At 37.0% G+C, this 15,758-nt stretch overlaps 1 protein-coding gene across 2 annotated transcripts in view; it reads left to right on the top strand.

The window, feature by feature from the left end:
• Positions 1 to 15,758, top strand: part of smg1 (SMG1 nonsense mediated mRNA decay associated PI3K related kinase) — a 145,497-nt gene that overhangs the window by 12,731 nt on the left and 117,008 nt on the right. For both annotated transcript variants that reach the window (XM_059979383.1, XM_059979382.1), the window contains exon 2: positions 13,063 to 13,226. In XM_059979383.1, coding sequence (XP_059835366.1) covers positions 13,063 to 13,226 — 164 coding nt within the window. The remainder of the gene's footprint in view (positions 1 to 13,062; positions 13,227 to 15,758) is intronic.

Raw genomic sequence — 15,758 nt, 5'->3', positions numbered from 1 at the left:
GCTGTGAATGAATTGTTCAAAATGGCTTATTTCCATGCATTATGACTGACTCTTGTTATTTAACCTCTTTGAGATAGGTTCGTTCTATTGTTTCCTCTGTCTTCAATGTATGATCTGTATCGCACCATTAATTTTCTCTTTTGGTCCTTTTTTTATTTCCTACTCATCTCCCTTTTATGCCAATAAATTGTTCTAGCTTTTCAGTCGTCTCCAAATTACTAATTCACACTCTACCTAATTTTGCACTTTCGCAGGCTTGCATTTGCCCATGTTAGATCACTGGAACCCTCTGAAAGTGTCCCATACCCTTGGACAGACCATTGTTCTTTCATAATTTCTTCCTGTTTACTTTGTGGAGTTGAGTTTTGCAATTATTTTTTCTGTTTTCTATGTAGAAAATGTCAAAATTACCCCATTTGGCCTAGCACAGTTTATGCTGAAATTTCTTTGAGTTCTTTCTTTTTGTTTAACATTTAAAATTTTTCTAAAGCACACTTGCGGAATGACTCGTCCACTCCCTGTAATTAATTGTTTCTTCTGAATTCCGTATGTTTTATCCTTGCATTGATGTACTCCAGTTTTGCTGTTGCCTATAAGTTAAAACATATTCTTTTTTTTTGTATTATAAAGATCATTTGAGTCTCTTCAGTCTTTTTGAAGAGATCCAACCTCTTCTTAATCAATGCCATTCTTGTTAATCTTAACTGCTCTCTCAATTAGGGTGACCAGATTGTTAGCATACTGCATATCTGGTTATATACAAATTTTGCATGAGGCCTTTTTTAAAATTCTGTTCATTCCACAAACAAACCCCATTTTAAAGTTTTAATAACTTATTAACCTATGCTGCTTCATGTTCTTGTGTAATAGTACAGCCAAGATCCCTTTAGGCCACAACCTTGTGTATTTTTGTCTTCTAATCAATATGTCTGCCTCAATCTGTCAGGTAGCCAGTAATCATTGTTGCACTTCCCCTGTATCTTCCATTTTATACTGAATATTGCTCTTGCTATCCATGATCTTATTGAGGATAATTATATTATGCTGTTTGTATCTAAGTGTGTTGCAACTTCTATTTCTGGGTTATGGACTACACCACCCATCTCTGAGTGGAAGTGGTAGTACATCACATTGAGAGGAAGCAAGATAAATCAACGTGTACATTTTACTCTTTCGTGCTAACTTCAACCAGTTGGTGATTGCAGAAGAGGAAGGAACAACAAATAACAAATGCTGAAAATATTAAGCAGCGGGGCAATGTTTGAAGAGAGGAGCAAAGTTGATTTTCTAGATTGTCAGTTCCAGCAACATACTGGCAATCTTACTACTTTCTCCATGTCCTGATACAGTCCCGACCCGAATGTCAACTTGTGGAAACTGCTTCCAGACTTGTTTCAGCATTCTTACTTTTGTGCTAGACTTCAGCATCTGCAGTATCTTTTGTATTCAGAAACTGCAGTTTATGTTGCTCTTTATGATGAACAGTATCTTGGAGAGAGATTTAGAACAGAACTTGAAGTTGCAACAGAGTCAGAAGATATTAGAATGTTCCTACAATCCCATGCATGCTTTATCCTAGAGAGCTCTTACTTTCATTATTGAATGCAAAATAACACAAAATGAAGCAGGAGAACAATGACTTGTTCTTCTGCAGTTGCAATAAGACCTCCAGAATTCTTCATCCCTCCCACCCCCAGCCCTTTCATTCCACTATGTCTCCGCCTCCACCACCTCCACTGCCCCAAACACATATCATACCCACCTGGTGTGCTTTGTGTCATCATTCAGAGACAAGAAGAAAAAGCACAACCTTTGTCCACTGCCACACGACCCCCATCACTTTTGTTACTTTTTAAAACTCCATCCTTTTCCTACACCAAGCACTCAGTTGCCCACTAGTCATGTGAATTCAGGTTAGCATTACTCCTGGATCTCTTAAACGTAAGTCAAAAATCAGCCCTTGCATTTGTATATCTTTAATAGCCTTGTATCTAGATCTTCCTCTGGTCCTCCAAAACAATTCAGTTTGTTGTCCCTCCTACCCTACCACTGGCATTATCAGCTCCTTTGGTCATTTAGACCATGTGCACTGGAATTGGATCCTAAATCTTTAAGTTTCATATCATTGTTTTTATTAAATCTGCCTCTAATCATTTTTGATCACCTTTCCCAATTTTTTTGTCTGTTAGCTTTGCTGGTGGTTCTTTATATGGTTTTTTTTCCCTCCTGTTTTTAAAAAACAAACTCTTTTTAAAGGTCACCATGAAAATCCATGCCTTCCCCACAGCGAAACCAGTCCAACCTGTTTCTTGACTCTCATGATACATTTTGTAATTTCATAGCTGTGGACATCATTATAGGTGCTGAAGGAAAGTTTTTTTTTAATTTGTTTTGTATCTTTCATGGCCATTGCATCAAAAGTATTTTTTTTAGTTGTTAATGTTATACAGGAGATGGGGAAGCCAGTTTCTAAGACCAGTTTACATAAATGGCTTTGTAAGATTTTACCTCCAAATCTGATGGAATTGTCTGCTGTATTTGGTGCTCCCGATGCAGCCTCCTCTATATTGTGAGACCCAATAAAGAATGAGCATCTCTGCTCCATCCGCAAAAAACAGGAACTTACCAGTTGCAAACCATTTTAATCCCTATCCCTATTCCCATTCTGACATGCTAGTCCATGGCCACCTCTTCTGCCATGATGAAGCTGCTCTCGGGTTGGGGGAACAACACGTCAAATTCTGCCCAGGTAACCTCCAATATGATGCCATGAACATCGATTTCTCTAACATTCTGTAATTTTTACTCTCCCTCTTCCTTCAATTCTCCACTCTGTCATTTTGCCTCATCTCCTCACCTGCCTGTCACCTCCCCATGGTACCCCTCCCCCTTCTCTTTCTCCCATGGTCCACGCTCCTCTCCTATCAGATACTTCCTTCTCCAGCCCTTACTACTTTCACCTATCATTTTCCAGCTTCTTACTTCATTTCCCCACTCCACAACCCACCTGGCTGCACCTATCACTTTCTAGCTTGTCCTCCTTCCTCTCATTCGAATTTATTCTGGCATCTTTCTCCTTTCCAGTCCTGATAAAGGGTCTCACATGAAACATTGACTGCTTATTTATTTCCATGGATGCTGCCTAACCTGTTGAGTTCCTTCAGTATTTTGTGTGTTGCTCTGGATTTCCAGCGTCTGTAGAATCTGTGATTGTAATAATGACCAAATATTCCTCCTTGAAAAAGCTATGGATAAAGAATGGCCTAGAATTCCTTCTCCTCTTCAAGAGTTCCATTCATTTTCTTGCAAATAAATTGATAGGCTTGATTGGTCTTGTTTAATATTTCATAGGAGTGGTGGTATTTCTGTGTGCAAAACCCTTAACCGGGATGTATCTTGAAATTGAGTTGAAGTACCATACTGGGGGAAAAATATCTTTAATATGTTTGAGAATACTGAGCCATAGGTGACACACAAAGTAGCAGCTTCAAACTGTGAGCTTCTTGGTTATCTTACCATGTTGATAACCATTGGATCAGAGCTGTAATGTTCTGCTTTTTAAAAAAAAATACCCACATCTTCAAGTATTACCATAAGGGCAGTGAGTGCAAAATCATTGGTTATATTTAAAGTGGAGGTTGATCATTATTGATTAGGAAAAGTATCAAAGGTTGTGGGAAGAAGGCAGCAGAATGGGGTGAGGGGAAAAATAAATGAGCCATGACTCTCAATGGGCTGAATAGCTTAATTCTATTCCAATGTCTTTTGGTACATCTGATAAATGCTTAGTGTAGCAGTTTAGTAAATTGGGCTGGAAACTATTTATCTTTTCAACCAATTCTAAGGAAAAGTGCTTGCATTTAGTTGTTTAAACAACAAGTCTCATGAATTGTTAGCTTCCAATATCAGTCTTTGACAACTCTGTTTTATAAGAGCTTTTGGACTGTTTTATTAATCTTAGTGTTTCATCCAGTTAGTGCTGGTCTTGCCAGGCTGCTAATCATAATCTCAAATCGATCATACAATTAGCTGATGGGATTGTAATCAAGGGGCCCCATTGATTCTTATTTTGAATTGTCTCTCTTGCTGATCTACTTTAGAAAATCTATCAAAGAATCCTTGATGTTGGGCAACCTTCTCTATCTAGCCTGAATCACCTTGTTCTAATTTTGAGGCTTTGTAATGAAATCTTCCCATCCACTCTGGCCAGCACTACAGGTAACAGTGCCTGCCTCTAACTTGCTTGCAATTTACTAAGAAGCCCTTTTGAAGAGAAAGAGGGTGGGAGAGGTAGAGCAAAATCCTATACACCTACTCTTACAGTAATAGACTGAAAGTGATGATGAAACCAATATCTGGTTCTTTGAGGGTTGTCTGTTTGCTGGGTTAGTTGCCGGTTATTGGCAATTGTGATGTGAAAATTTGCAATTTTTCCCAATGTAGCTTAATGATACTGACTAAATCCGAATGTTACCTCATGTCCTCATTTATCTTACTATTTAGCCAGAACATGTGTTCAGTCAAATCCTGCTCAGTAAATTTTGTCAAGGATATAATGGCAGTGCACTACCGATCTTTACATCAATACTTTTTTTGTATAAAAAGACTATTGAAGAATACCCAGGATTTGTTTGTTTTTGTGTACTTTTGATTAGCTGACATTGGCTAAATTTAGCAGATTACCATTTTGCTAGTTGAGGAATTTTGTTCTATGTTTACTTGATTGTTTTGGTTTCATTAGTTTCAGGAATCAAGTGTGATTTCAAGCCAATTGGAGCATGTTGAATCTCTGACCGGATATACAATTCTGACTAAAAATCTATTACATGACCATCCAGCTATACAAAAAAAGTCTTGATTATTTGCTTCTGATTATTCAGTGTAAATTTCAACTTTTTTATATTAAAAAAACACTTTCCCTTGCTGTCTTTGTTAATGCTGCAAATTCTTTCAGCTGTCTACCAGTTTTTAATAACTAATTTGGAGAAAGGCAATGGGAACAAGATGAAGTGACAATTCATTTTGTATTTAGTGCTGATTTTCATTTTGCAGTTTTCGATTAACAAGGATGACAAGGATAACTGGTGTTTGCCATCATTATACAGAGGTGAAATCAGATTATGATGTATACCTGGTCATTTGTAGAAATTTGGGTGATTTACTGCTGCTTTTGGTATGGTATCTTACAACCTTCTCTAGTGTAATCTTCAGAGAAGAATATTTTTGTGACAGCATGTATTTAGTACCTGTAAGATACCCTGTATATTCTATGCTCTACTTCTTTAAGTAGGGTAGAAAGTAATGAACTATATTGTCATGCACTTTGATAGGAGGAATGAAAGCATAGGTTATTTTCTAAATGGTGAGAGAGTTCAGAAATGGTAGGTGCAAAGGGACTTGAGAGTCCTAGTGCAAAATTCCCTGAAGAGTTGAAGGAAAGCAAATGCAATACAGTATTAGCAATTCACTTCAAGAGTACAAGTATATAATGCTGGGACTTTTTAAGGCGTCAGCCACATTTGAAGAGTTGTGAGCAGTTTTGGGCCCCATAATCTAAGGAAGAATGTGTTGGCATTGGAGAAGGTCTAGATGAGGTTTAGACATATGATCCTGGAGATGAGAGTTAATGTATGAGGAACATTTGACAGCTCTAGACCTGTATTCACTGGAGTTTAAAGGATGGGGAATGGGGGGGGGGGGAGGCATTTACATTAAAATCTGCTGTAAATTGAAAGGCCTGGATAGAGTGTGTGTGGGGAAAAAAAATGTCAAGGGAGAGTTCCAAGACCAGAGGAGTCAGTCTCAGTAAAAGACCATCCCTTTGGAACTGAACTGAGGAATTTCTTTAGACAGGGACATTTGTGGAGTTCATTGCCACAGATGGCTGTGGAGGTCAAATCATCAGGTATCTATAAAAAGGAGTTTGATAGTTTTTTGATTAGTGAGGGTGTCAGAAGTTACCAGGAGAGTGGGGTTGAGAAGTTGTAATGAATCATCTATGATCAAATGTCTTGGTGAGCTGAATCACCTAATTCTCCTTTCACTTACTGCAGACAACCCCAATAGGCAGACCGCAGGGCAGGTCCAGACCGTGAGAACCAAATGTCTGGACTGCGCCAACCGATTGGCACTTACGTGAATGCACCCATCATAACATGTAAATAAAGGCACGCTGCTCTAATTTATTTTAACCTCATCCCACACCATACTCTTGACCGTAGAGTGCGCGACCTACTGCTTTCCAGTCAAAGCTGAATCTCTTGGAGAGAGACATTCACAGGAGAAAATTGCATTTTCCACGTCTGCGGGAGCATTGCGAGAAGAATGAAATGCGGGAGGATCCAGTGATGAAGCATTTCGTGACAAGCCTGGCAGAAATAAAGATTTGAAAGCTCCCCTAAACTCTCAGGTGACATTCTCCTCTTCTTGACACAGCCGTTCTCTGTTTCGGCTGACGGCCAGTGGACTGCAGAGGCCAAAAGGCTGCTGCCTTCCATAGATGAGGCAACTCTTCAGATGGAGGTCTTGGAAATGGGAACATTTGATTTGCTCAAAGCACAACACAAGGACGTTGGGGTGAGTACCTTTTGGATCAACATGATTCCCCAGGCTCAATTCAAAAACACGAGAGCTATTGCATTGCTCCTACTCACACCGTTCCCCTCTACATACATGTGTGAGTCATTGATTTCTTCAATGAATTCTATCAAGAACCAGGACAGAAACAGACTCTCCATTGCACATCTTGGCCAGTGCCTCAGGATTGCCACAACAGAATACATGCCCAACATCAGAAGGATTGCCTCATCCCATTGCTGTCACTTCTCTCACTGATTGGACAAAAATAAATTGATTCACTCAGGATTTGTCAATCTTATTGTGGTATAATAATATTACTACAACAACAATAATATTGATCATTTCATTTATAGCTACACTTCATACTTCAAATGCTACATAGCTTAATTAAAAAGAACAAATAGATTAAATGAGAGAACAAAAACGATGGAAAAGGCAGTACTACCAAAACTCTTTGTGTGCAAGATAAGTGCTGAAGACTACCGTGTGTGTGTGTGTGTGTGGTCTGTGTGAGACAGAGAGAGAGAGAGAGCGATAGGAACCAGATAGGTTCTCAATGTCACCGCTCACTTATTATTATTACTACTACTAGCACCCACCACCCTTACCAGCGCAATGAAAAGAACCGTTTTGGCCCTTGGCTTGGGATCCTTGACATCATTTGGCCCTTGTGGTAAACTAATTGGGGAACCCTGACTTATGCTTTTAAAGAGTTTAAAAAATATATACTTTATCATTGCTGTTTTGCATCTTTTCTGACCCTAAGAAAATTAGTTTTGTGTGCAGATTTTAATTTTCCTCTTTTTAATAGTTTTACAGTTCTTGTTCATTTTCCTTAATGTGGTATGTGTTTTGGAGTTTATTTCACTTGGCAAAAATAGTACTTTTTCATCCTTGGTTTGTTCAAAGTTTGTTGATTGGCATGTGGAGATCATATGACATTGACATCCTTGTGGAAGTGTGGATTCTGAAGAATGGACTGACTGCATATCTAGGTACTGCTTTTGCCAAAGTCATCAGTGGGTGGTATTTTTTAAGTCATAATCACAAAATGGTTAGCCATAATCCAAGATTTTATTCTCTTCTAGTCTCTTTGAAGTCGGTGATTAGTAATGTAATCCAAATATTTGTTCAAATTTGCATGCATTCTTAAGATCTTGTATTCAAAATGGTGCTCATAACTGGGCTCTTATTTTGAATAGTCTGTTAGATCTCAGTGAAAGTTGCTGCTTGCAAAGGCTGGGTAATGACAAATTGCTTTGGTGCAAGGAGATGCAAAGCTGCCTCCAGTGGATCCTGGGCTGTTATTAAGCATTAGAATGTTCTGACTGGATATATTCTAATCTTATCCACTTCTATAGAAGCTAATGGACCTATACCCTTTTTTTGAAAATGAGAGTCTGAAAAGTGCAAAGGGAAACGTTAATGAGGTATTAATGGCCAAATAAAACTTTATCATCTTTTGTGTTTGCTTTGGAGAACTGTAAAAACATTCATGAACTATTTATGTGTTGCTAAATCTTCAAGTTGTTAACCAAAACTTTGATTGCCAAAGATAAAATTTCAGTCTGAGAATTAGTTTAAAAGTAGCATAACATATTGCTCAATACAAGGCTTTAATCTGCTTTTTTAATAAGCTTTAAATACTTTTTAAATTTTAGTTTAAAATCTTAGGTAGTTTTGATTACTGGAAAATTTCAAAGATTGGCCATTTTTTTAAGAAAATGTACTGTCAAAGTACTTTTATTGTGGCTCCTTATTAGTCTTCCACCAGCTGTATATTAATTAGGCAGATTATGCATAATGGTGTGATTCCAATTTTGTTTTAAACAATACTGCCATGTATGACTGAGTCGGGCTTTATCTTCAGTATTCAGGAGGCATTAGTTGGTTTGCTTTGTGCACAGCTGACTTTGCTCTGTCATAACCAGGAACTAATACTTGCATTTACTGGAGTCTTTAAATGTAGCAAATAGTTCTTTAAAATCAAATTGAACAAGCTTGGTTTTGGTGGTAAAGGATGTTTAAAAAGCAGTGCTATTTACTTGCATTGTTCATCTTCAATCCTGAATTTTGGAAAGTAAGTTTGAAATTTTCAGGATATCTCCCTCAAATTTGGGAGGAAGTCACTTTCTTCGTGAGTCATTTTTAAAACAGGAACTTACTAGTCTCAAAACTGACTCGCAAGGTCTATACGATTTCTTTACGGTACAAGTGAGAAGTATTTCAGAAGCAAGGGCTTGGATATGTTAGTGGAAGTAATCTAGATAAGACAAGCTCAATTCTTAGCAAAATACTTTGAATTAATTATGAAGAGCAAAAGTGGAACCTATAAATCGTAATGTAAAGCTGTCTGATTGTCAAATGAGAAAACAGTCTTAATAGGTTCTTTAACTTGATGGAAAAGAAGCCATCCGTTGTTACTAAATAAGTTTAATTGCTCAATCGCTTTATAAAGGTCCATTATGGTAAGTTAAGATTTCATTCTATCGTAAAAATCACTATGTACAATTCTTCAGATTTTACCTCATTTTCAAATTGAATTGTGACCAGATTTAATGACATTGCCACCTTTTATTACCAAATAATCAGTTAATAAAGTTAACCTGGTGTTTGTAGTTTCTTCAGTTACTTCCCACATTCTAGAAACGTACGATTAGGGTTAGTGAGTTGTTGGCATGCCATGTTGTTGACATAGCATGCCAAAAACATAGGCATGCACTTGTGGACACAACGAGGCAACACTTGCGGACTTTGATCCAAATGATGCATTTCTATGTACGTTTCAATGTAGATGTGACAAATAAAGAATCTTTATCTCTTTAAATGGTCTGTTGCATGTGCCAATGTTATCAAATCATTTATAGTAAGGAATTTTCAGTGGCCTTGTATGTAGCAATTTGAAAAGGTCCACAGTTCTGTAAAACCTGGTATCTTTTATGTAGTGAATTTCTCAATATCTTTAAACCTCTTGAAACTTTATGGGTGCATAGGATTATTTAACCTATGTGTGCAGGGTTACTGATGGAATAGTGCTTCAACATGATAGTATAGAACTCAGTGGAATGAAGGATAAAATACTCAGAAGTTACTTGGTGTAGTAATGAAGGCACTGCCCTATGTAGTTAATGTGCATGGTTGGGAATAAAGATTATACTTTGCAGAGAAGAGGGAGAGGTGAGCCACACTTTGACAAAATGATTTCCAGAAGTGGATAGTTGATTATTTGCAAGAGGGATGTAGTTGCATGTGTAGCTTTGGTATAACTAAATGGGACATTGTAGTGGCTCTGGGTGATTATAGGTAAGCTAATTTGATTAGTGCAACAGAATAGCTAAAACGTGGGGGTGATCAATGTGTTAATTGATATTTGCATCAGTTGGTGAAAGGTACATACTTCACTAAAACCTGGTAGCTTTTATGTAGGTAATGAATTTCTAAGTAGGATGAAGATCCTTTAATGGAGTAGATGTATTTTCTTTGTAACTCTTGTGTAAATTATTTACCTGATTTTTGTGGAATTTCACTCTTATGGTATTTATCACTGCCACAAAAAATGGTTCCTTGCATTTGGTTGATCAGCTGCAAGCAAGAAGAGAAGACAACAGTTGCATCAAGGTAGTTGGAGTGTTCTATCACAGGGTGCAATAATTCATTTAATAAGCAATTATTTTTGACTGACAATTTACAGTACTTCAGATTCTGGTTGCATAAAATATAGCAAAGACTCAGGATAATGCATGTTATAGGGAAGTTTTAAATGCATTCATATTTGAAATTGTCCTATTCATCAGTGAGATCACAGTGCCAAAGGTTTTCAAAAGGCTTTTCACAAACTTTAGTGTTTCCCATGGGTGACTGGCGGGTCTACTGTTTACTTTGATTATTTTCTTTTCATTGGGCCATCTCCCAGAAAATTGGCTGGAAATTATGTGCCCTCCTATCAGAAATAGCTGGAGTACACAATTCAGCTGCTTTTGCTTTTGCCATGCTATGGCTAACTTTTTTAAAAAAAAAATAGAAGATATAACTTAATTCCATCAAAAAATGAAACCTTTCTGGATAGCAAATAAATAATGCTGCTTTTTTAAGAAAAAACAGGAAATTATGATAGAATTAAAAGATTAAAAGAGCATTAAAAGATGAACCTCAATAGAACAATTGCAATTGCAGTACAGATGAAAGTCAATTGGTAAGCACTTGTAGCGCTATTTTGGTGACGCTATGATCAAATCTCTAAAATTTTTTTATTATTGTGATACAGTGTAGATTCTAAAGGCCACAAATGAACAGGATGATTTCAAATGTGAATAATGTAGAATGTTGTCATTAGGCCCATTTATTATGTGCCACAGTCAGCCATCCTGTCAATCCATTTCATTTTGTCCCTGTAACTTGTTCTCTTGCACTTGTCTATTAAACATTTTCATGCACATACACATGCCCCAAACCACTTGAGTAGTCAATTTCCAAGGGAGTAAACTGAAGGAAAATGGTATGATGGAGTTGTGTGTTAGCTGCACTACCTGTTGTAATGTTATGCCCAAAATGCTTACTATATTGGGCAGCTTGATGGTTCTGCAGATGGATCTTTAAACTTGTCGACCAAGTAGAGGTTAATGAAAGCTTTGCATTCATTAGCTGGCAGATGGATTGAATATTTTGTATCAATCTTTAGCTTGTTAATGCAAGGAATATCCATAAAATAGCTGTAATTTCAAATTTGGAACTGAGGAGCTCTTGGGGAAAATTGTAATGGCTACAGCAGAGGTATTATGCCAATTATTGGATCAATATTGCAAGTTTGGTAATTTGGGTCTCTTTTTTATAAAAAAAAAAGTAACTGAGATACTGTGGTTGATGCATTGTGGTATAATTTTCCAAATTTCCAAACTTGAGGAAGGTTCTATTAGGTTGGGAATAGTAAATGTAACTCCTTTATTCAAAAAGGAAAATCAAAACAGCAACTATCATTGGGTAATTGATAGAAATTATTATTTAAGATGTTAGTAGATGTGTACTTTAAGACAAATTTGTAATTTGTGAAAGGGAAATTGTTTGACTAATTTATTTTTTTGAAGAAGTAATTTGCGGTGAATAATGGAGAATAGGTGGGTACACTGTACTTAGATTTCCAGAAAGTATTTGAAAGTGTTTATTGAAGAAATTAATAGTTCATAGTGTAAGAAATGACAGAAGATGAGCAGGCTAACAGAAACTGAGTAGGCGTAAATAGGTCTCTTTCTGGTTGGCACAGTATATTAAGGGATCATTGCTGAGGCTCTGGTTTTTCCGCGTACATATAAGTGACTCGCATAAAAAGATTGATAGGCTGCTAAGCTTGCTGATGGCACATGGAAGTTGGTTATCAAGAAAAAAAGGGAATTTGGATCATCAAATTTAGCTGATCTGTAAAGATTGGAAATAGTCTTTGAATATTGAGTTGAGGTTGCAGTCAGATCATTTGTGATTATAAGACATACAAGCAAGATTAGGCCATTCGATCCATCAATTCTGGTTCACCATTTGATCCTAACTGGTTTATTTTCCATATCAACCCTATTCTCCTGCCTTCCCTTTGTTACCTTTGATACCCTTACTAATCAAGAACCTACTACTTGGTCTCTAGAGCCATCTGTGGCAATGAATTCACCACCCTTTGGCTGAACAAATACCTTCTCATTACTATTCTGAATGGATGTCCTTGTATGCTGAAGCTATACCCTCTGCCATCAATCTAGTCATGCTATGCAGGAAACTGGGCTATATATTATTATTTTCACTCTCTTTTACTGAAATCATAACGACGTGCTATTTATGCGATGTGCAGTGTACTGTTGGTAGTGTGCTTTGCGCCATGGCCCCAAGGAAACATTATCTCACTGGCTATATTCATGTATAGTTGAATGATAATTAAACTTGGTCCTAGACTCCTCCACTAGAGGAAATATCTTCTCCATGTCCACTCGATCTAGGGCTTTCAATATTTAATTGGTTTCAATTAGATCCTACCTCATTATTTCAAAAAAAAACAGCGTATTCTGGCCCAGAGCCATCAAACACTTCTCATACATTAACCCATTCATTCCTTTGATCACTCCAGTGAACCTTCTCTGGAAACTCTCCGATGTCAGCACATTCTCCCTTGGATAAGGGGTCCAAAACTGCTCACGATTCTCCATATGTAGACTGACTATTGCTTTATTTGTATTACTTGCATATTGGCTCAGCATTGCTTCCTTTGTTTATATTCCAGTTCTCCTGAATATATGAAATGATTTGATTTGGCAACCAAATGAGAGGTTGCATGGCTTCTTGTGCTCCTTGGATGTTCTTCTCCATTGGATATTTACAGTGGTTTTATTTTAAAATGACCAAGTTCAAAATTAGTTATTTTAAAAAAACTTACTTTCTTAATTGCAAGGCAGTATTATAACCACTACTGTACCTGTTCACACATTTTTATTGTTTTTGACACTTTAGGATTGACATTGCTACAGCCGATCAAGACAATTTAAAGTATCCTTTGGCCAGGGATCGGGGCAATTCTGCCTCATACGGATTGCATTCTACCAGTTCTGCCAGTGTGTCTCGACATAGACATGATGACATTCGAATCCTTGCTGGATTTCAAAATGAGGAAGGGGGTAAGGCCAGCTTAAAGCTTTAGCTGTTTTCCACTCTATGCCTATGTTGCACCATTGAAATTTGTTTTACAATATTTTTTGTATAAGATTTTATTCTCCTAAGTACGTCGTAATGTTTCTATTAAATTAGTAAGTCATTTAGTGAATGCATAAATTTCATAGAACTTGATATTTAAAGAAAAATAATATGCTGCATTTTCAAATTGATGTACTAATGAGTACTGTGAAATGAGAATAGTGTATTGAAAATCTGAACAAAAAAGTAATTCAAATTTCCCGTTACAAAAGTAATGCTGCCTAATTTGAAGCAGCAATCTGCTGCAGGAGTTAGTTGGGAAAGAAAACTTTCCTACCTTTTGCAATAGGGATCATTTGGATTATAGATTGTCTCCTTGTGAGCGAGTTTGGCCTTTGGAATTTTCATATTTGCATTATGCAATGTCAATTGGCATCAAGGAATGTGTGTTTTCATAGGAATTGATACTCGGCATTTTTTACTGAGCAGCATGATACCCATGAGGTTTTGACACATTAAACAATAGAAGTATCTTATAATTCATGGTCTCCAGAGATGAGAGGGGGATTTCCTAAAATTAATATTAACCAGGACATGCTCCTTTTAATTCTTACAAATCTATGCTCCCTTTTGTCTTGCCACCTTTTTTAAATTCAATCATCCTCAATTTCGTTTAGATACTGGTTTTTGATTTTATAATTTGAGAGATATTTTGAACTTCGTTTTACATTAAAGATGTCATGTAGATATGAATTAACAATGTTTTCTCCGTATAACTTATCCTCTGAAACTTGGTGTTCCCTTGATGTCAAGTGGTTGAAGTGAAGTTAATGTGAAGAATCATTTGCATTGAAATGTTTGCCTTTGTGCTAGCCTCTAAACTTCCTTTTCACTAAAAGCGCTCTCCGGGATGGCGATGATTTATTTAGAAGCAAACCTATGGGTAATAATGGGTAAGACATTGTAGGTTTTCATTTAGACCACAAAAGATAATGAGAGTTCATAGACAGAAATAGCAGTCTTAACATTAATTGGACTGAATCAAACAGAGCTGGAGTTCACATCACCTGTGCTATACTGTAATCTGGAGTTATCCAATGTATTTACAATAGATGTAGTATATTCCTCCACTTGTTTGCGGTAATATTTATCCAGAAATCATGGATATAACCAGATAACAATCCTTACAATTTATGGCATCTGTATGTTTTCGAGAGAATCTCTTCTACATTGTCATCACTGTCTCTTGCACACACACTCTCCCTCTCCCACTATTCATTGGTCAAGCAGCGAAACAATTTAACCCCAACCCTCTTTCTCCCACCCCAAGTTACAATACTAGGTAGTTTCTTGTGCACATTATTTAGCTGTCAAGACTTTGAGACTACCTCTCCCAAATGTGTTATGTCAGCTATTGCAGTTACAAATTTTAATGTATTGGAAAATTGTTTATATTTCTATGAACGATGTTGACCTCATTAAAGAAGTAAAACTTAACCACCTACGTTGCCACTGTTGTCACTTTCGTAGATTTATGGACTTCTACACCAAGGTCCCTCTGTTCATTAATACTTGGGTGCTACCAGTCATTGTATCCTACTGTTATTTGCCTTCCCAAAATGTATCACTTTGCACCTGGAACAAAACTCTACCCAATTTTCCATCTGATCTTTTCCTGCTGTAGTCTGGGACAACTTCAGTCATTATCCCCAATACCAATTTTGTCATCTGCTAACTCACTTATACCCCTACATTCATGTCTAAATTGTAATGTATATCATAAACATAAAGTCCCAGAACCAATCTTTTTAGTACACCAGTAACTTGAGACTTCCAATCAGATAAGAAACCCTCCATCACCACCCTGTGCCTCCTATCACCAAGCCACTTTGGAATCCTATTTGCTAGCTTGCCCTATATCCCATGGTCTCCAACCTCTGAACCAGCCTACCATGTGGGACTTTGTCAAAGACCCATATGTATACATGGATGTATTATTACATCCATGTAGACTGTCTACTATCCACAGTCTCTATGCTTGGTTACCTCCTCAGAATTCAATAAATTTTGTTGCAGAATGTTTCCAGGATTATAGACTTAAGCAAATTGATTCTGATATTAAATCACTTGTGTTTTGTGCATCTTTACTCAGAACATTGTAAATGTAATGCCGAATTATTGTATTATTTTCTATCTGGGGTGGAAGCTAGGTTTTTCCCACTTCAGTAATGAAGGGCCACTGATGAAATAGCTACTCTGATTTTATAGTTAATTTACTTTGGCAATGTCTCCATGAGCAACAGAGTTGTACAATGATCTCTGCTGCCAATGTGAAAGAAATGTGTCCTTTCATTCAGAGGCAGAGTTTAAATTTGATTATTACTTTGCCTGTGTGCCCACATTCTTTAATATGGGTTACAATATGCAGTGTACTGGGTATTGCATTATTAAGCTTAATTGTTTTGTTATGTTGTAATAGAGGATATGGTGAAGCAGCAGTTCTTTTAAGGTGAGAA

This window comes from Hypanus sabinus, chromosome 9 (genome assembly GCF_030144855.1).
Source record: "Hypanus sabinus isolate sHypSab1 chromosome 9, sHypSab1.hap1, whole genome shotgun sequence".
NCBI classification, from domain to species: Eukaryota; Metazoa; Chordata; class Chondrichthyes; order Myliobatiformes; family Dasyatidae; genus Hypanus; species Hypanus sabinus.
This window is presented reverse-complemented; position numbering and strand designations above follow the sequence as displayed.